General features: G+C 30.6%; 1 protein-coding gene across 3 annotated transcripts; it reads right to left on the bottom strand.

Annotated features, from left to right (window-relative positions):
* Positions 1-7,033: 7,033 nt before the first annotated feature.
* LOC137819262 (BSD domain-containing protein) lies at positions 7,034-13,503 on the bottom strand. 3 transcript variants are annotated; one of them, XR_016516448.1, is made up of 5 exons: positions 13,238-13,503; positions 12,876-12,988; positions 7,943-8,040; positions 7,502-7,860; positions 7,034-7,323 (listed from the first exon to the last, which is right to left on the bottom strand). XR_016516448.1 is itself a non-coding variant. In XM_068623057.2 (5 exons), exons 1-4 carry the CDS (start codon positions 13,425-13,427, stop codon positions 7,538-7,540), a joined length of 546 nt encoding a protein of 181 aa, XP_068479158.1. In that variant the 5' UTR covers positions 13,428-13,503; the 3' UTR covers positions 7,034-7,323; positions 7,502-7,537. The 3 variants fall into 3 exon arrangements, 2 of the variants coding, with proteins under 2 accessions (XP_068479158.1, XP_068479159.1); XM_068623057.2 differs by having other exon boundaries at positions 7,502-7,682; XM_068623058.2 differs by having other exon boundaries at positions 7,502-7,682; positions 13,225-13,471.
* Between the last annotated feature and the right edge of the window lie 2,043 nt (positions 13,504-15,546).

Consider the following 15,546-nt stretch of genomic DNA (forward strand, 5'->3'; position numbering starts at 1 on the left):
TGCTTAAAAGTACTTTGATGAGAATGGTGTAATAGTGGATCCGCATTGCGCTCATGCGTTATGAACTATTCATGTAAGGAATCCATGTTTACGTTTGCAAGAATATTTCATGTAAGGAAACTCATGTTTGAAACCATGTAAAAAAACAAGCTTGGTATTAACTATTATTTAGAGTTATATTTTTCTAAGAAAAAAAATTGTTTTATATTTTAATTAGGACAACTCTATGAGTAGCTTACACTACAAGAAAATCATTAAATAAAAAATAATTAAAGAGAAATTAATTTTAGAGAAAAATAATTACTTACTATATTGACAAAATTATATACTGTTTTGCAAACTATTTTTTTTATATTTAAAATACTTTTTATTAATAAAAAATTATAAATCAGTTTTTAGATTGGTATCTATCATTAGCTACCCAAATTATAACTATTAACTACTTTAAATTCTAAATTAGTCAGTACAAAAATTAATTTATAATTGAAGATAATTACTAGTTAAAACCCTAGTAATTAATGTTAGATATCAATATAAAAACTAATTTATAAATATTTATTAATATTATAAACTATTTTAGATACTAATAAATTTTTAGTTTATAAAATAGTATCTAGTTTAATTAATATAGTAATTAATTAGTTTTGATCTCTAAAACTAATTTTTATATAATAATTTTTCTGTAGTGTGAATAGACTTCTATATATTTTTTATGTTGTTGTATTGTGAATATAGTCCTACATTGTTTAAGAGTTGAGATTAATGAGAGTTTAAATATACCTTTTTTTCTTTAACCCATTGATACATCTTTTAAGGATAATTTTCATAAAACAAAAGTGAAGGATCGCCTAGTTCCAACACTAGATAACTAGAACAAGGAAAAGCAAGAAAAGGTGATGATCTAGGGAAAATATTTTACATTTTAGATTGCTTAAGATTTAGAAAAGGGTGTTGTAATGGAATAAGAAAAGGTAATTGGTTTGGCATCTGCAAATGATTTCCCTTTCCACGTTAAAGAAAGCAAGAAATAAAGGTGAAAAAGAGAGAAAGAAGACTCAAAATTTGGATAGAGATGGGTATGGGAAGTTTCATAAATTAAAATTAATGATTGCCCACCACCTACTTTGTAGGACACTAGTAGAGTTAATGAAGTAGGGTCTCAAATGTTCCCACATCACATAATGCTTTCCATAACATATCATATCATATCTTCCACTATATTCACATTCATTGCTTTCCTGTACAACAAAACAAAACAAAGTTTTGGTTTCAAGTCAAAGTGCTCAAGAAACATTTTAGGGTCTTCATTTTTTAGAATGCATAAAAAAAATTATATATACATATGATAAAATAAAAAATTTCACAACTATTATCAATATTATATATTTTTAATAAGAAAACAAAATGTTGAAATAAACACTAATTAGTTAACAAAGTATTAATGACTCAAATGATGTTTACACTACTCAATTTTATTATTTTTTACTTTAAAAAAAATAAAGAGTGTCTCTTTATGTTTAGAGTGTGAACACTTCACATTTGTTGTGTTTTCATATTTGAGAGTTGTTTTTACTTTTTTCCGTTTTGCTCTTATAATTGCTTTTGTCTTACTCTTTGCTCCTTAAGACAATCTTTATTACAAAGCATTATACCTTCTCATTGTCCTTGCTTCCACTATCTTCATGCAACTCCTCATCCCAACCATCTCATCATGAAATATTACCACCTTGTTCCTTCTTCCACCCCACAACATTGCTAGCATCAAACAAAAGGCATCCGAGGAGTGGTTTGGAAAAGAATAACGTATTGTACTTCCGAGCGATAATTTTCTAGTTGAACTTGGTTGGTTGGTTAGAACTGGATATAGTCTATGGAATTAGTTGAATCAGTATAAAAATATTGAGTATCTGTTTATTTCTTAATTTTTTACATTACATGTGATAGTTGTTTATCTAACTAAAGGAAGGAAAGTTAAAATTGAACTTACGAAACTATTTGTTATATCATAGTATATGTATCTACGTATTGTCTGACCATGCGTACTCAGATGATACAAACGAAAAACTGTAAAAATTTAAAATACAATTCAATTCTCTCTTCTTTGTTATTTCTTATTTTTTGCAGTTGGTATCAGAGTTCAACCTCTAAAGGGTTGTGCATCTGACAACTTTAGAAGAAAAAATCCAATAATGATAAGTATGGAACCATAACTGATTGTTGAAGGAGCTTCACTCTCCAAATTCCTGAATTCTTGGGAGAAGACTTTCCATACTAGAAAGATAGAATGGAAATGTACATAAAGTACACACATTATCAGCTATGGAAAATCATCACAAAAAGAGACATAAAAATCACTTCCCTAGAGGAGGGTTGGGATGAAGAAGATATAGTCAAATACAACTTAACAAAAATGTGAGGTACACATTTATTTCTACACTTTTAAAAAATTAATATAAGAAAGTGTGCATAATAAAGACTACAAAGAAGATATGAGATTCCTTAGTGCTTAACTACGAAGGGAATAAAAATGTTCAACTTTGAAAAGTTGTCACCCTCACTCGTCAATATGAATCCTTCACCATGAAGGATAGAGAAAGCATTGACAACATGTTTAGAAGAATGAAGGTTCTTCTCAACAAATTAGAAGCCCTTGGACAAATCTTCTACAAAGCATAAATAAATCTAAAGTTGTTGAAAAACATGCCCAAGATTTAGAGTTAAAGACAACAACCATAAGAGAGGCTCGAGAACTAAAGAAGCTTACATGAGACGAACTACTAAGAATCCTAAGAGTACATGAAACACATCTTTAGACAACAGTTAGAAAGAAGCTTCAACCTCATTGGATCAAGGATTGAAGGATAAGTTAAAGTCAATCCTTATCATAATAAAGAAAACTAGAGTCCTAAAAACACTAGAAGAAGCTAAAAGAGAGAAACATGAGTATGAATCATAAAACTCAATTGATGAAAATATATCTCTCATGTCTATAAAGTTTAAGCATCTGCTTAAACAAAAGGGACATTGATACAAAAAGTTTCCTCTTTGAAGGAAAGAAGGGTTGTACAAAAAAAAGAGGATGAAACATCTCAAAATGTCTATTATCAATGCAACAAACCTAGTCACAAGAGGTTTGAAGGTCCCAAGTTGCAAAAGATATCAAAGCTTAAGAAAAATGGGATAATGACTACATAGGAATACAAACTCTGAATCAGACTTAGAAGTAAATGAACATGTCAACCCACGTGTCTGATGGCAGACACAAATAAAGAGGTATACTCATTCCATAAGGCACGAGTGTATTTTTTGAAAAAATACTCGTTAAGCTAGGAGTGAATTGTGTTAAAATACTAAAGGGAATAACTAGAAGTGGCTACGAACACAAAGAATACTCACATTGTACTTTGCAACATTAGTCTACTTAATGAAACTCAATCTATTGATTGAGAATTAGATGTAGTATATTACGACAGACGAACATGCAAAAATATAATGAATGTTTGTTCTCGCTATTCTATCTCTCTATATTTATTTTATCTTTATTTACACTAACGAATGAGGAAAGTTGTTAAGTGATCATGTGCAATTAAAACAAATTTAAACAAGAAAACCAATTAAGTGTTAAAGTTGTTCTATAATGCTTGGTCATAAGAAATTATTATCATTTAATTACTTGAATATACATAAGTAAATAAGTTAGATTGAAAAACTTCATTTAACATGCTTCAATAGACAAAACTATAGTAAATGATCATTGAATATATAAAACTATCTTTTAAACATTTCATATGCCATATTTGTAAATGCCTAAAAGTTTTCAAAATACAATTCAATCATCTTTAATTCAAGATAATATTAATTTTACAAAATCCTAAGAAAAGTATAAAGTTTTTTGTCATGGACAGAGTAATTATTATGACTACCCTTCAATTTTTTACTAAAGTACATGTGATATGTCCTTAAAATAGTTCAGTCACATTTCCTACATTGAAAGCATCAAACTCAACCAATGAGATAATGGCAAATATCAATATATTGATGTTGATTCCTTACCTAGAATACTTTAGAAACATTACCAAAAATAAAGATAATGCTCTAGTCTAAATGTAATATCCTATATTTTGGGTATAATTATTTGAATAAATTATCATAATAGGACTATAGAAAGTATATGTTAATTGTGAAACTAAGTAACTTTTATTTGTATAAGAAATTGAGGATATTCTATCAACTAAAATACTTTTAATAATCTCATATAAGTCTGTAAATATTTTTGGTTGCAATGAGGTCTCTAGTCAACTAATTATGTTGATTGTTGTAAACACCTTAAACTTCAATGTAAATTAATTACTTAATTTATAATTACTAAATTGTAATGTAACTGGTTTAATATTTGATTTTCGATATGAATTTAATTAATTTGTTTATATATAAATTAAATAAATTTCCTTAGACAATTAGAATTAAATTATTTTAATCAAGATTTGAAATTTAGTTTAAAAATATCTTTTTATTATCAATATTTATAATATAATTAATTAATAGATTAAATATATTTTTCGTTTTTACATAAAAATTTGTTTTAGTTCCTAATCGAAATTCTAGACTACTTTATTTCTTGTAATATAGAAACTCTTTGGAATAAGTTATCATAAGTAAACAATGGCAATACCAAAAGAATTTTTAGTTTGGAGTTTATAATAATGTCCATGTCAATGATATTGTGCATACCAGAAAACAAATTCAAGGACTAAAAATATTTTTTACTCTGACTTAAAAATATTAAGAAATAAATCAAAACTAATGAGTAATGAGAAATAAATCAAAACTAATGAGTAATGGAATTAATTTGAACATCCAATAAAGAACTTGATTAAAAATAAATCAAAGTCTCAAAAGAATTATAAAACATGCACAATATCTTTTTTTTCTTTATTTTTCTTATCACACTTTATATGAACGAAAGCTAATTAGGCATTCATCCACCATTAAGTAATTTAATTTGTGCTTTTAATTTCTCAAGACTCAAACACAAATTTAAAGAAATTCTGAAAACATAAATACTTACCTAGTTCCTAATTTTGTAACCTCAAAATCAAAGTAAACTAATGAATGTAAAGACATAAGCTAGATATTAACTTATCAACCTAGTGATATTAAGTTTCATTTCAAGCTAATATATACCTAACTTCTTAAGTATCCTCTGAGTTCCATCATGCAGACAAAATTTAATCATTCCAATGTCAACAAAGACTTGTTATCACCAAAGAAAACAAATCCTCCTTCATGTTGTGCAAACTGCTAGAACCACAGACAATTAGGTTTCACGTTAAACAAATAACCAAAATCTATGATCCATTTACAATCATCAACACTACTCGACACCATGATGACCTTTGATGATTCATAATTGTTTTCCACCAGAGATGTTTCACCAAATGTAGAACCCAAACGATCTATCAGGATTTTCAGCCTTCTTTTGCTTTTGAGGACAAAACTTTCTTGTGTAACCTTCCTTTTAACAGTGGTAACACTTGTAGTAGATGTTTACTACCTTTCCATCATGAGTCTTGGACTTTGACCTCCATCTAACTCCTTCATTATTATGGTTAAATGATCTCCCCCTTGCTACCAGGCCATCTCTAGCATTGGACGCCTTAATGTCAAACTTCTCATTCAACTCTTTCGATTTCAAGGAAACCTAAATCTCCTTAAAAGAGAGAGGTTCTCTTCCATACAACAAGGTCTCCTTGAAATGATCATGATTCTTAGGCAGGGAGCACGACAATAGCAAAGCTTGATCTTCATCATTAATCTGGACATCAATATTTCAAGATCAAGAATCAAGTTATTAAATTTGTCGAATTGTTCATTGATTGCCTTATCACTACTCATCTTTTACGAGTTCAACACTTGCTTAAGGTACAAACGATTCACTAGGGACTGCATCCATAACCTTGTTGCTCATTCAAAACTTGCCTTAACACCTTGTCACCAAGACTCGAAACAATTATGTTGTGGTCCAACAACGTAGTTTTGTCCTTCTCAATCATGGTTCTATCAAGCTTGGATTCACCTTCCAAAGCTTCAAGAAGGCCCTGTAGAATCAGAAGAGCATGCATCTTCAACTGCCATAACCCAAAATCATTCAAACCAATAAATTTCTCAACTTCATACTTTGCAGAAGTCATGATGATTGAATTTCCTTCTATCCACGCTCACCACACTAGTTTGTAATGAAATATATACAAGTTCACTAGACTATCTACCACACACAAACGCTAGACGATAATGAAAGAAAATGCAAGAACAAACATAAGGTAAACATGAAAAGTAAACGAGGAATCACTAACTTTCAAAGGACTTGTCAAACTATTGCAAAGTCATGTGCATAATGATTTAATTAGGTGATAAAAACACCAAATGATGATAGAAGTTAAATTGTGCAACACACATCCAATCAGAAGCTCTAGTCAAGATAGACGGTCTTGTACCGCCAAATACTCTAACCCCCAGAAGACGGTCTACTGCCTGGTTTAGGAACCTTTAAACATAAATTTTTACTTAATCAAACTTTCACGTTCTTGATATATATTTTGTACCTTACATACATGAACCATCATGCATGAATAAAAACATACCCTCAGTCCTACAATATTCCCAAATTCCCAAATTGGGTTTATTCTCAACTTCTCATAGTCCACAAATTAAACTCCTCTATTATTACCCATTGAACAACAAATTTGTTGCAGATTGACTTGATGATGGGTAAGATGATGGGTTTATACATGCCACCCAACCCACCAAATCAAAGTGGCCGACTCCCAACAAGTTTTGCCAATACTCTAAATGCAAACCCTTTACATTAGAAAAGAAAAATTCCATATCAGAATATCCAATAAGAACCTCTAATATTGGTTCATCAATAATATATTATTAAGAACGGTTTGAAGAAACTATTTCCTAGAATAGTTTTATGATCTTAACGCCACAACACTAGACAGTAGAAGCAGCTATTAGATAAACCTTGTAAAAAGAAAATTCTCAACATTTACGCTAATTATTAAACTCCAATGTCATGTCCAAAATGGTTCTAACTTCATCCATCCAAATAGATTTTGTAGTTTATATTATTCTGGACAAGAGTGAGAAAGTATCAATAACACAGACTATCTTACTCAAATTCCACATCATCCGTGATTCATTTGTAAACTTTTTAGATCCTTGATTTGATTTTCGGGTATCTGAAACTTGAAGCTAAAGAAATAGCTTGCTTGCATAACGAAGAACCATCATCAGAAGTTTCCAAGGATTTCGCACTATCTGTCAGTAAAATTATGTCAAGAATCAAGGAACAATGTTAAAAGATAGAAACTAACACCAAATACTTGAGACTAACTTCAGAACAATATGGTGATATCAGCTGAAGAAATGCAGTTTCATACTTGCAACACTATTTAGTACGGATCCTTTAATGCTAAACATATTAAGAGTTTAATACCTGTTCTATTCATCTCATCAACAAATATCAGAGCTTTCATTCTGAGGGTGGTAGAGGCTCAATAAAGTTGAAATCCTTTGCCTCTGACATTTCAACTTCATATGAGTTGTTAACTGAAGATTTCTCATCTTCCATTGCCATCCGCTTCAGTTTCTCTTGTTTTATGTGGCGAAGCTCGTATCTGATTAGCAGCAATGAAGGGAGTCATATTTCATCAAGCATGAATTGGACCAATTCTCCCCTTTTTTTGTTAATTTGGTATCCATGCATACGTGATAGGCATTGTGAATGTGTGCAAGCACAAAATATGGGGTGAAGTGTTGAAACAAAGATAGCAAAATTCTCAAAGCAGCTACTATCTACAAAATAAGTAGCCAAAACTTCAGAGTAATTCAGTTTTACAAATTTGCAAATAATCATACAAGAATTTGTACGACTTACTCAAGAACATGGCTCCTGGCAAGCTTAAAGTAAATTTTCCAGAATTGATTTTCCTTCAAATGGCGTGGACACAGTACATATCTCAGTTGAGATATTTCCTGGAATATAACAAAAATCATAATTATTTATTGTACTAATTGAATGGCTTTGTTTTTCCTCGTCATCCAACTATAAAATTATATATATTAATATTGTTTTGAATAAAGTCAAATCAAAATTTATTAATATATGTCACACTACCACCACTGATTATAAAAAAAACAACAAAATGTTACCTAACTGAACTTCTTTAAAAACATATAGTACCAAATTGAGACTTTTAAAACTCTGATAATGGACACATTAGCTAATTCTATTAATAAATAACGTTTTCAAAAACATTAAATACTAAATCGGGACTTTTAAAACTTGATGTACCAAAATGTAAAAATACTAACATAAATGACTAAAAGTAACATTTAGCCTTCAAAAAACTATTTTAGCCAGTGTACATACATACATATATATACACATATACATACATATATACACACACACATATATATATATATCCATATATATATATATATATATATATATATATATATATATATATATACATATACATATACATATACACACACCTATGAGAAGTTTATCCAAAGCATATAATTTGTGAGAATAAGTTCATGCTTTTGTTGATGCCTACAAGTAATAACTATCGACAAATAATAACATAAAAAAAAAAAACTTTATGACTTTGGAACATCAATGTAAATCCAGTAACCTAATCAGAGATGACAGTATAGCTAGAGACTCTGAAATGCCCATATAAATTCCAATTGATACCCTCGATAACTCTTGGTAACAGTGACTCAACTGTATCATATCAAGCATAAAGATAGACAATTCCCTTTTTCGTTTAATTTTTATATAAAATATTTTCTAAACAAGGAAAGTAGATAAAAATTGAGCATTCAAATACTCATATAGTCACATGTATGTAAAAGAATGGGGGAGATGGTTAGTACAATTAGGATATTAAGTAGTTAGTTAGGGGGTTAATGAGAGAGGTACCCGTGAAAATAAAATTGAAAAAGTTATAGAAGTCATGCCTATTCCCTTGAGGAAAGGAAGAAGATCTTCTATAAGGTATCCTATTTATCAAGTTGTGCAAACTGATCTTCTACCTGCTAATGTTGGAAGTGTAGTCAGTAATGTTATGCATGACCCCAAGAAAGGCACCTATAGGCAGTCCATAGGATCCTCCAATATTTGAAGGCAAGTCTAAGGAAATCATTATTATTCAGGATAGCAAGTACATTGTCCTCCATGGAGATATATACAAATGCAGACTATTTCAAGTCAGTCTTGGATATGAAATCCACTTATGGATATTGCATATTATTAGAAGGAAATCGAGTTACATGGAAAAGAAGCAAATATAGATGTTCAATCTTGAGCACAAGCAAAATTTTGAGCTATGCAACACAACATGTGTGGAGGATTATGGATGAAGATTATTCTTGATGACTGCAAAGAAAAGTATGAGAAGCAGACGATGAGGGTGTTTTCGAAAACAGTTCAACAATTAGAATTGTCCATAATCCAATTCAACAGAACAGAACAAAATACAGAGAGATTGACAAACTTTATTCAAGAAAAGTTAGACAGTGGTGGTCTTTTAGCTACTACAGATGTTCTTATGAGACTCCAACTAGTAAAAGTCTTCACCAAGGTGCTTCTCATTGCTTAGTTTCACTAACTTATGACTCATGCACATCCTGTATAACAATTGCATTAATAATTTATCATGCTTACAGCTGCTGAATCTAAATGGGTTAATTTTACACCCAATCATCTTAATTGACTACAGCATTAACAATCAATCAACAACCATGAGTAAAAGAAATTTGTTCAAATTTTATTCTCTTTTCCCTGGTTCTAGTTTAATTATTGAAACTGCATCATTCATAATAATGAACAAATATTGCCAGGTAGCAGGAAAACAATCACTTTGTTATGTCAACAAAGTGATATCGATAGGCTAAATCTTATTTATCAGCTTTAACGTTCAATAAAATCGATTTGGTAATAATAAATAGTATCAAAATTAAAAAATTACAGGTGTAAAAGGAAATATGAGTTCCGTAAGAGATAAAAGAGTACAAGGTTAAAAAAACATTCCCAGTCCCCCTTCACATCAGATAAACAGCAACCCCCTTGAAGAGATGAGCAGCAACAAACACAGGAGATTACCAGACAGAGGATTTATTGATGAATAACCCAGTTTTCTTCATTCAGATATGCAACTGGGTGCTGCCATATCATATCCTGTTAAAACTTTTGGTTGAATATTGAACTTAAGTCTTTGGTCTTAGAAATTAGAAATTGGAAATTTACTCTGTGCATTCACCAGTCAACATAGATCTACAAGGAAAAGATTCACTTGTTTTCTTGTTGTTTGTTGCTGCTTAATATTTTCAATAATAGAAGAAAAATAGAAACACAGGAGGAAGAAATAATAGGAACATTAAAAAACAAACCACACAACATATTATGATATTATTTTTGGGCACAAGATTGCTTCCTTCTTCCTAATCTTCATTCTTGTTATATTTACAGTCATGTATCCTTAAGAAAAAATCATTATTGGCATGACAAATTCCTAACATTTTCTCATGTTCCATGCTTTTTATGTCCTCCATTATCTAATACATCATGAACTTTTCAAATGGAAAGTCATGGGAAGTTTTTTCCTTGATAGTTGTTACCCAAATAAAATTACTTAGCACCACCATGTTAGTTGTCCACACATTCGAAAGAATGAGAAAAAAGAACAAATTGTTAAAATATAAAGATAAAGAGAAGCATTGAGCTGAAACCGTCTCTTTTTGTGACAACATGGATGATTTATTTAAATTGAAAAAACTAAATAAATACAATAAATAAAGAAAATTTGATATCCTTTAATAATAAGAATATGATCCTACAATATATAGATTCAATCTTGATATTTCTTCTTATAAAGATATGATTCTTACTTTTGTAATCACAACAATGCCCCTCAAGCTAGTGCATATAAGTCATATGTGCTCAGCTTGCTAGAAATGTGGTTGATCCTTGGGTCTCTCAGATATTTGGTGAATTCATCTATCCATTGTTCGCTAGAATTGACTAATCTAGTAGTGATACCTCTAGAGTCTAGTTTTTCCCTTATGAAATGACAATCTACCTCAAAATGGTTGGTTCGTTCACGAAAGATAAGATTAAAAGCGATGTGTAATGTGGCCTACTTGTCACATGTAAGAGGCATTTGAGAATATTCAAATTTACACTCTGAGAAGTTCCTTTAGCCATGATCTCACAAGTGACTAAAGTCACTCCCCTGTATTTTGCTCTTGATCATGCCACAACATTCTTTTCTTGCTTTTCCAAGATATTAAATTACCCCCTAAATAAGAAGAAAGTACCCTAAAGTAGAGCATTTATCACTATTTGAGTATGCACAATCAACAACAAAACCTCAAAATGATTGGTTCGTTCACGAAAGATAAGATTAAAAGCGATGTGTAATGTGGCCTACTTGTCACATGTAAGAGGCATTTGAGAATATTCAAATTTACACTCTGAGAAGTTCCTTTAGCCATGATCTCACAAGTGACTAAAGTCACTCCCCTGTATTTTGCTCTTGATCATGCCACAACATTCTTTTCTTGCTTTTCCAAGATATTAAATTACCCCCTAAATAAGAAGAAAGTACCCTAAAGTAGAGCATTTATCACTATTTGAGTATGCACAATCAACAACAAAATACCCAATGATTTGACTATTCCCCTTATCTTCATAATTAAAGTCTTTGCCAAGAGCATTCGTAATATATATTAGTATTTGTACAACTACATCTCAATGGTCTTGACAGAGAAGAATTCAAAAGTTGACTACGCTTACTGCAAAGGCAATGTTAGCACAAATCACAGTGAAATAATTTAGCTTGACAATCCAAAAATGGTCACTTTGAGAGCAAAACAGTAAAATAATGAATGATCAACTTCACTTCATATTATTCCAAGTTGTTTAATGACAATCCAAATATGATCAAACCATCCATGAGGTGATTGCTTAAGGCCATAAAGGAACCTACAAAAGCAATATACCTTATCAGACAACTCCCCCTGAGCAACACATCCAGGAGGTTGCTACAGACCTTCTCATTAAGTCTCCTATTTTGGGAGGTTACTTTATTCACAGAAAACTGAGCAAAGAACAAACTAGATAATTCCAAGAACAAGGATATGCACCTGTGGGGAAAACTTCTAAACCAATCCAACATGGTATCACACAGGATCTCTACAAACATCTTGCATTTCACCAAAAGGCCTTAAGGTGATTGGCAGGATCTAAGACTGCTATAATCATTTAAAGCCAACATAGGCAAATTGTATGTTTGTACAAAGACTATGGTCTCATAGATGATGGTTCCAAGCCAGGGAAAGGAAGGTTTTGCTAGAAACTCAATGTAAACTACTTGAAATCCTTAACATGGATTGCTCACCACCACTTACATCATCCCGTGGAATGCAACTTTTGTTGTCATTGTCTATATAGTTTCCCTTTGTGAAAAGAATAAATATGATTAGATTAAGTGGGGCCACTTGACTCCAGTTAGAATAAACAGGTTCGATACCAACCTGATTGGTCAATCATCAGAAAAAAAAAAAAAAAAAAGACTACCAGCTAATCACCAGGATGGGTACTAAGAAATGTCATGCAAGCAACCCATAATAAAATACATGATTTTATACATTAGATTAAGGAGTGTCATCAACCTTGCAATATTTGGGATACAAATGAAGGTAAAATCATGTATTTCTATAAACGAACACAAGTAGTTTTACAGTTTAATACTTCAAGTGTTCAACATCACAAAAAACAAGAATAGTTGAAGACGAACCTTGACTCTTGAGAGAACGAGGATTGCATGTCTCTCTTGCCACTCGGAGAGATCCTTTCGAACTTTGCTTGAAGAGGATTCAGTTTCCTCCCAATAACTGCCTTCATCTTCATCTGCAACCAAAAAAACAAAATTGAATAAAAGAAAACTTTTTTCAAATAAAAAATAACAGATAAGTAAAGAATAACCCTGCAACAATATTGGGTTTCCCTGCGAAGAATAAGAATCTACAGCTTCCAATTCCAATTTCTATCAACTGGGGTGAATGGAAAAACAGGCAATGAAAATTCGAAAATTGAAAATCAAAAATTCGTAATCACACAATTTTTCTTTCAATTAAGGGACAAACATTGGAGGGAAACCTTTGACAGGGAAATTCTTAAAGTTGTCAAGGGTGAAGGATTTGACGTGGTTGATGAGTTCCTCGGTGATCCCATATACGCTTTCTTCTTCTTGTTGTTGATGCTGAACTTTGGAATTGGACTGTGTTTGGGTACTTGGGGTTTTGCTATTCCTTGAACTCCTAGAAAGGCTGCGGCTAAGCCAATTCATCTCTATGCAGTTCTGATGAGTTGTTACATTGGAAGAAAGAGTTCAGAATTTGGCATTTCAAAGCATGTTTCTAAACATTAAACATTAAGCATTTCAAGTTTTATACCTCGGATCATGTCACATCTGAAATCTATCAAGAAACATTTTTTTTTAAAATATTTTTATAAATCTTTATCTTTTAGTAGTATTTTTCCTTCTAGTTTTGAATTTTTTTAATGTAAAAGCTAAATTTAATTGCTTAGAAATGACATTAATTATCTTAAAATAACTTTTCGATAAACTGGTCAGTAAAAAAAAATTGTTTTGAATTATAATTAAATTTTATATTTGTTATGAAAACTCATATGTTATTGCATTTACATATTCGTGTTTTTATTCTGCTATTGATTTTAATTTATACAACTTTTAAATAGTATTTCTATGTTATTTTTTTATTTGTGTGACTTTATTTATAATATGATAATTAGACCATTTGCATTCTACTGTAATGAAAACAATTGAATATATAGAGGGAAATATTAAAATATATTAAATTATATATATTAAAATATATGTATTATATAATCCATATTTACATGGGTTTAAAAAAACTAAAAAAATAATTAATATCGTCTAAGATAATAATGGTAAATAAAATGGAGATTTCTTTTGGTTAGAGTTTCACTTAGAGAAAATATCTGAAAATTATTTGGATAAAGTGTTTATAATATAATATATAAACATAAATATATTTATATCAAGTTTTAATATATATTAATATATGAATATAGTACTTATTTTCACCATCACATAAATCACACTTCATGGTCTAACTTCGTCCTTTACCAAAATTGGTAGTATGGAGTTGTTGAGACAATTTAGACATTTGTTTTGTCAGTTCTTCAATCTATTATGTCGAAATTTTATTTTGAACTAAAATTGCATTAGTAGTGATCAAACACTTATTTTTTCTTAACAACTTGGCTATCATATTGTATTTGATAATTTGTTAAGGTATCAATAATCCTTGTAGTTTGTTTTTACAACCATCATGGTGCCTCCGGCTACTGCATCTAAGATCATCTTTGTATCAAGCTTTAAACAATTATGAAAGATGATAAGTTGATTTGGACACCTTCTAAGCATCATCTTGAATCAGTTTCACAAAATGGTTCATTTGGCAATTGTCTAAATGTGGAGATGTTTGACCTAGCTTTAATAAAAAGAGTGTGGGAAGAATCTATTGAGAAAATTTTCTTGCACATCACTTCAGTTGTTTAAACTTCGATTTGGATGTGATTTCGATCACTCTTTTGCTTTTCCTACAAATGAAAATGGGAATAAACATATGACTTTATATCACCCTCTTCAAATCCCATAGTTCCTATCAATTCATAGAAAGTAAATAAATGAGTATATGGATCCTCATTATCCATTCATGTGAATTGGTGGTTACTAACTAGGCATATGTTTGCTTCATCTCTAATAATATATCTTAAACCTTGCTGCATAGCATAATCTCCAAGTGTTCTTTTTTGATGATTTTTCATTCTTCCCTCAGCATTGTTCCTATCTTCCACCTGCTCAGCCATTTGTTCTGAGACTTGGTTAATTTAAGTCGTTTGTGTTGAAGATGGTTGCTGCCCCCTTCAAGATTGTGTTTGATGAAGACTTATATGTAGTGTTTGATGAAGACTTGTATGTTCTTTTCATGTATTTTTGCTTTGCTTTAAGTGTGTCTTAGTTAGTGCTTAGAGGTTGTCTAAGAGTGGCTTTTTGCTGGGTAACTCACCTCATAACCACTGCCCATGTGATAAGAACAAGCATAAGTTTTCTTAAACTGTTTTTCACATGCTTTACACAAAAACACGTTTACTGCATAAAAATAAATCTGTTTTTTTTTAAATAAACAGATTCATTTTTTCACTGATGCCTTGGCTAAAGTCTTGCAAAAACTAGATTTTGTGCATCAGGTATTTTGACTAAGTCTTCTTCTTTTCAAAACGACTGAGTTTCAAATAGTTAAACTTCCTCTGTTTTCGTTTTGAAAAATAAATCTGTTCATCTGTAAATGAATAGATTCTTTTTTGCCTCTGGTGCCATATCATACTTAAACGTTTTTCAGTTTTATCTCAGCACC

The sequence above is a fragment of the Phaseolus vulgaris genome, chromosome 10, assembly GCF_051622355.1.
Source record: "Phaseolus vulgaris cultivar YP4 chromosome 10, ASM5162235v1, whole genome shotgun sequence".
In the NCBI taxonomy this organism is placed as follows: domain Eukaryota; kingdom Viridiplantae; phylum Streptophyta; class Magnoliopsida; order Fabales; family Fabaceae; genus Phaseolus; species Phaseolus vulgaris.

Coding starts and splice junctions, on each gene's coding strand:
- LOC137819262 (XM_068623057.2), bottom strand. CDS start 13,427: ATGAATTGGCTTAGCCGCAGCCTTTCTAGGAGTTCAAGGAATAGCAAA. Junction 8,041..12,875: donor TCGTTCTCTCAAGAGTCAAG/GTTCGTCTTCAA, acceptor GTTATATTCCAG/GAAATATCTCAACTGAGATA. Junction 7,683..7,942: donor GCCAGGAGCCATGTTCTTGA/GTAAGTCGTACA, acceptor GCTGCTAATCAG/ATACGAGCTTCGCCACATAA.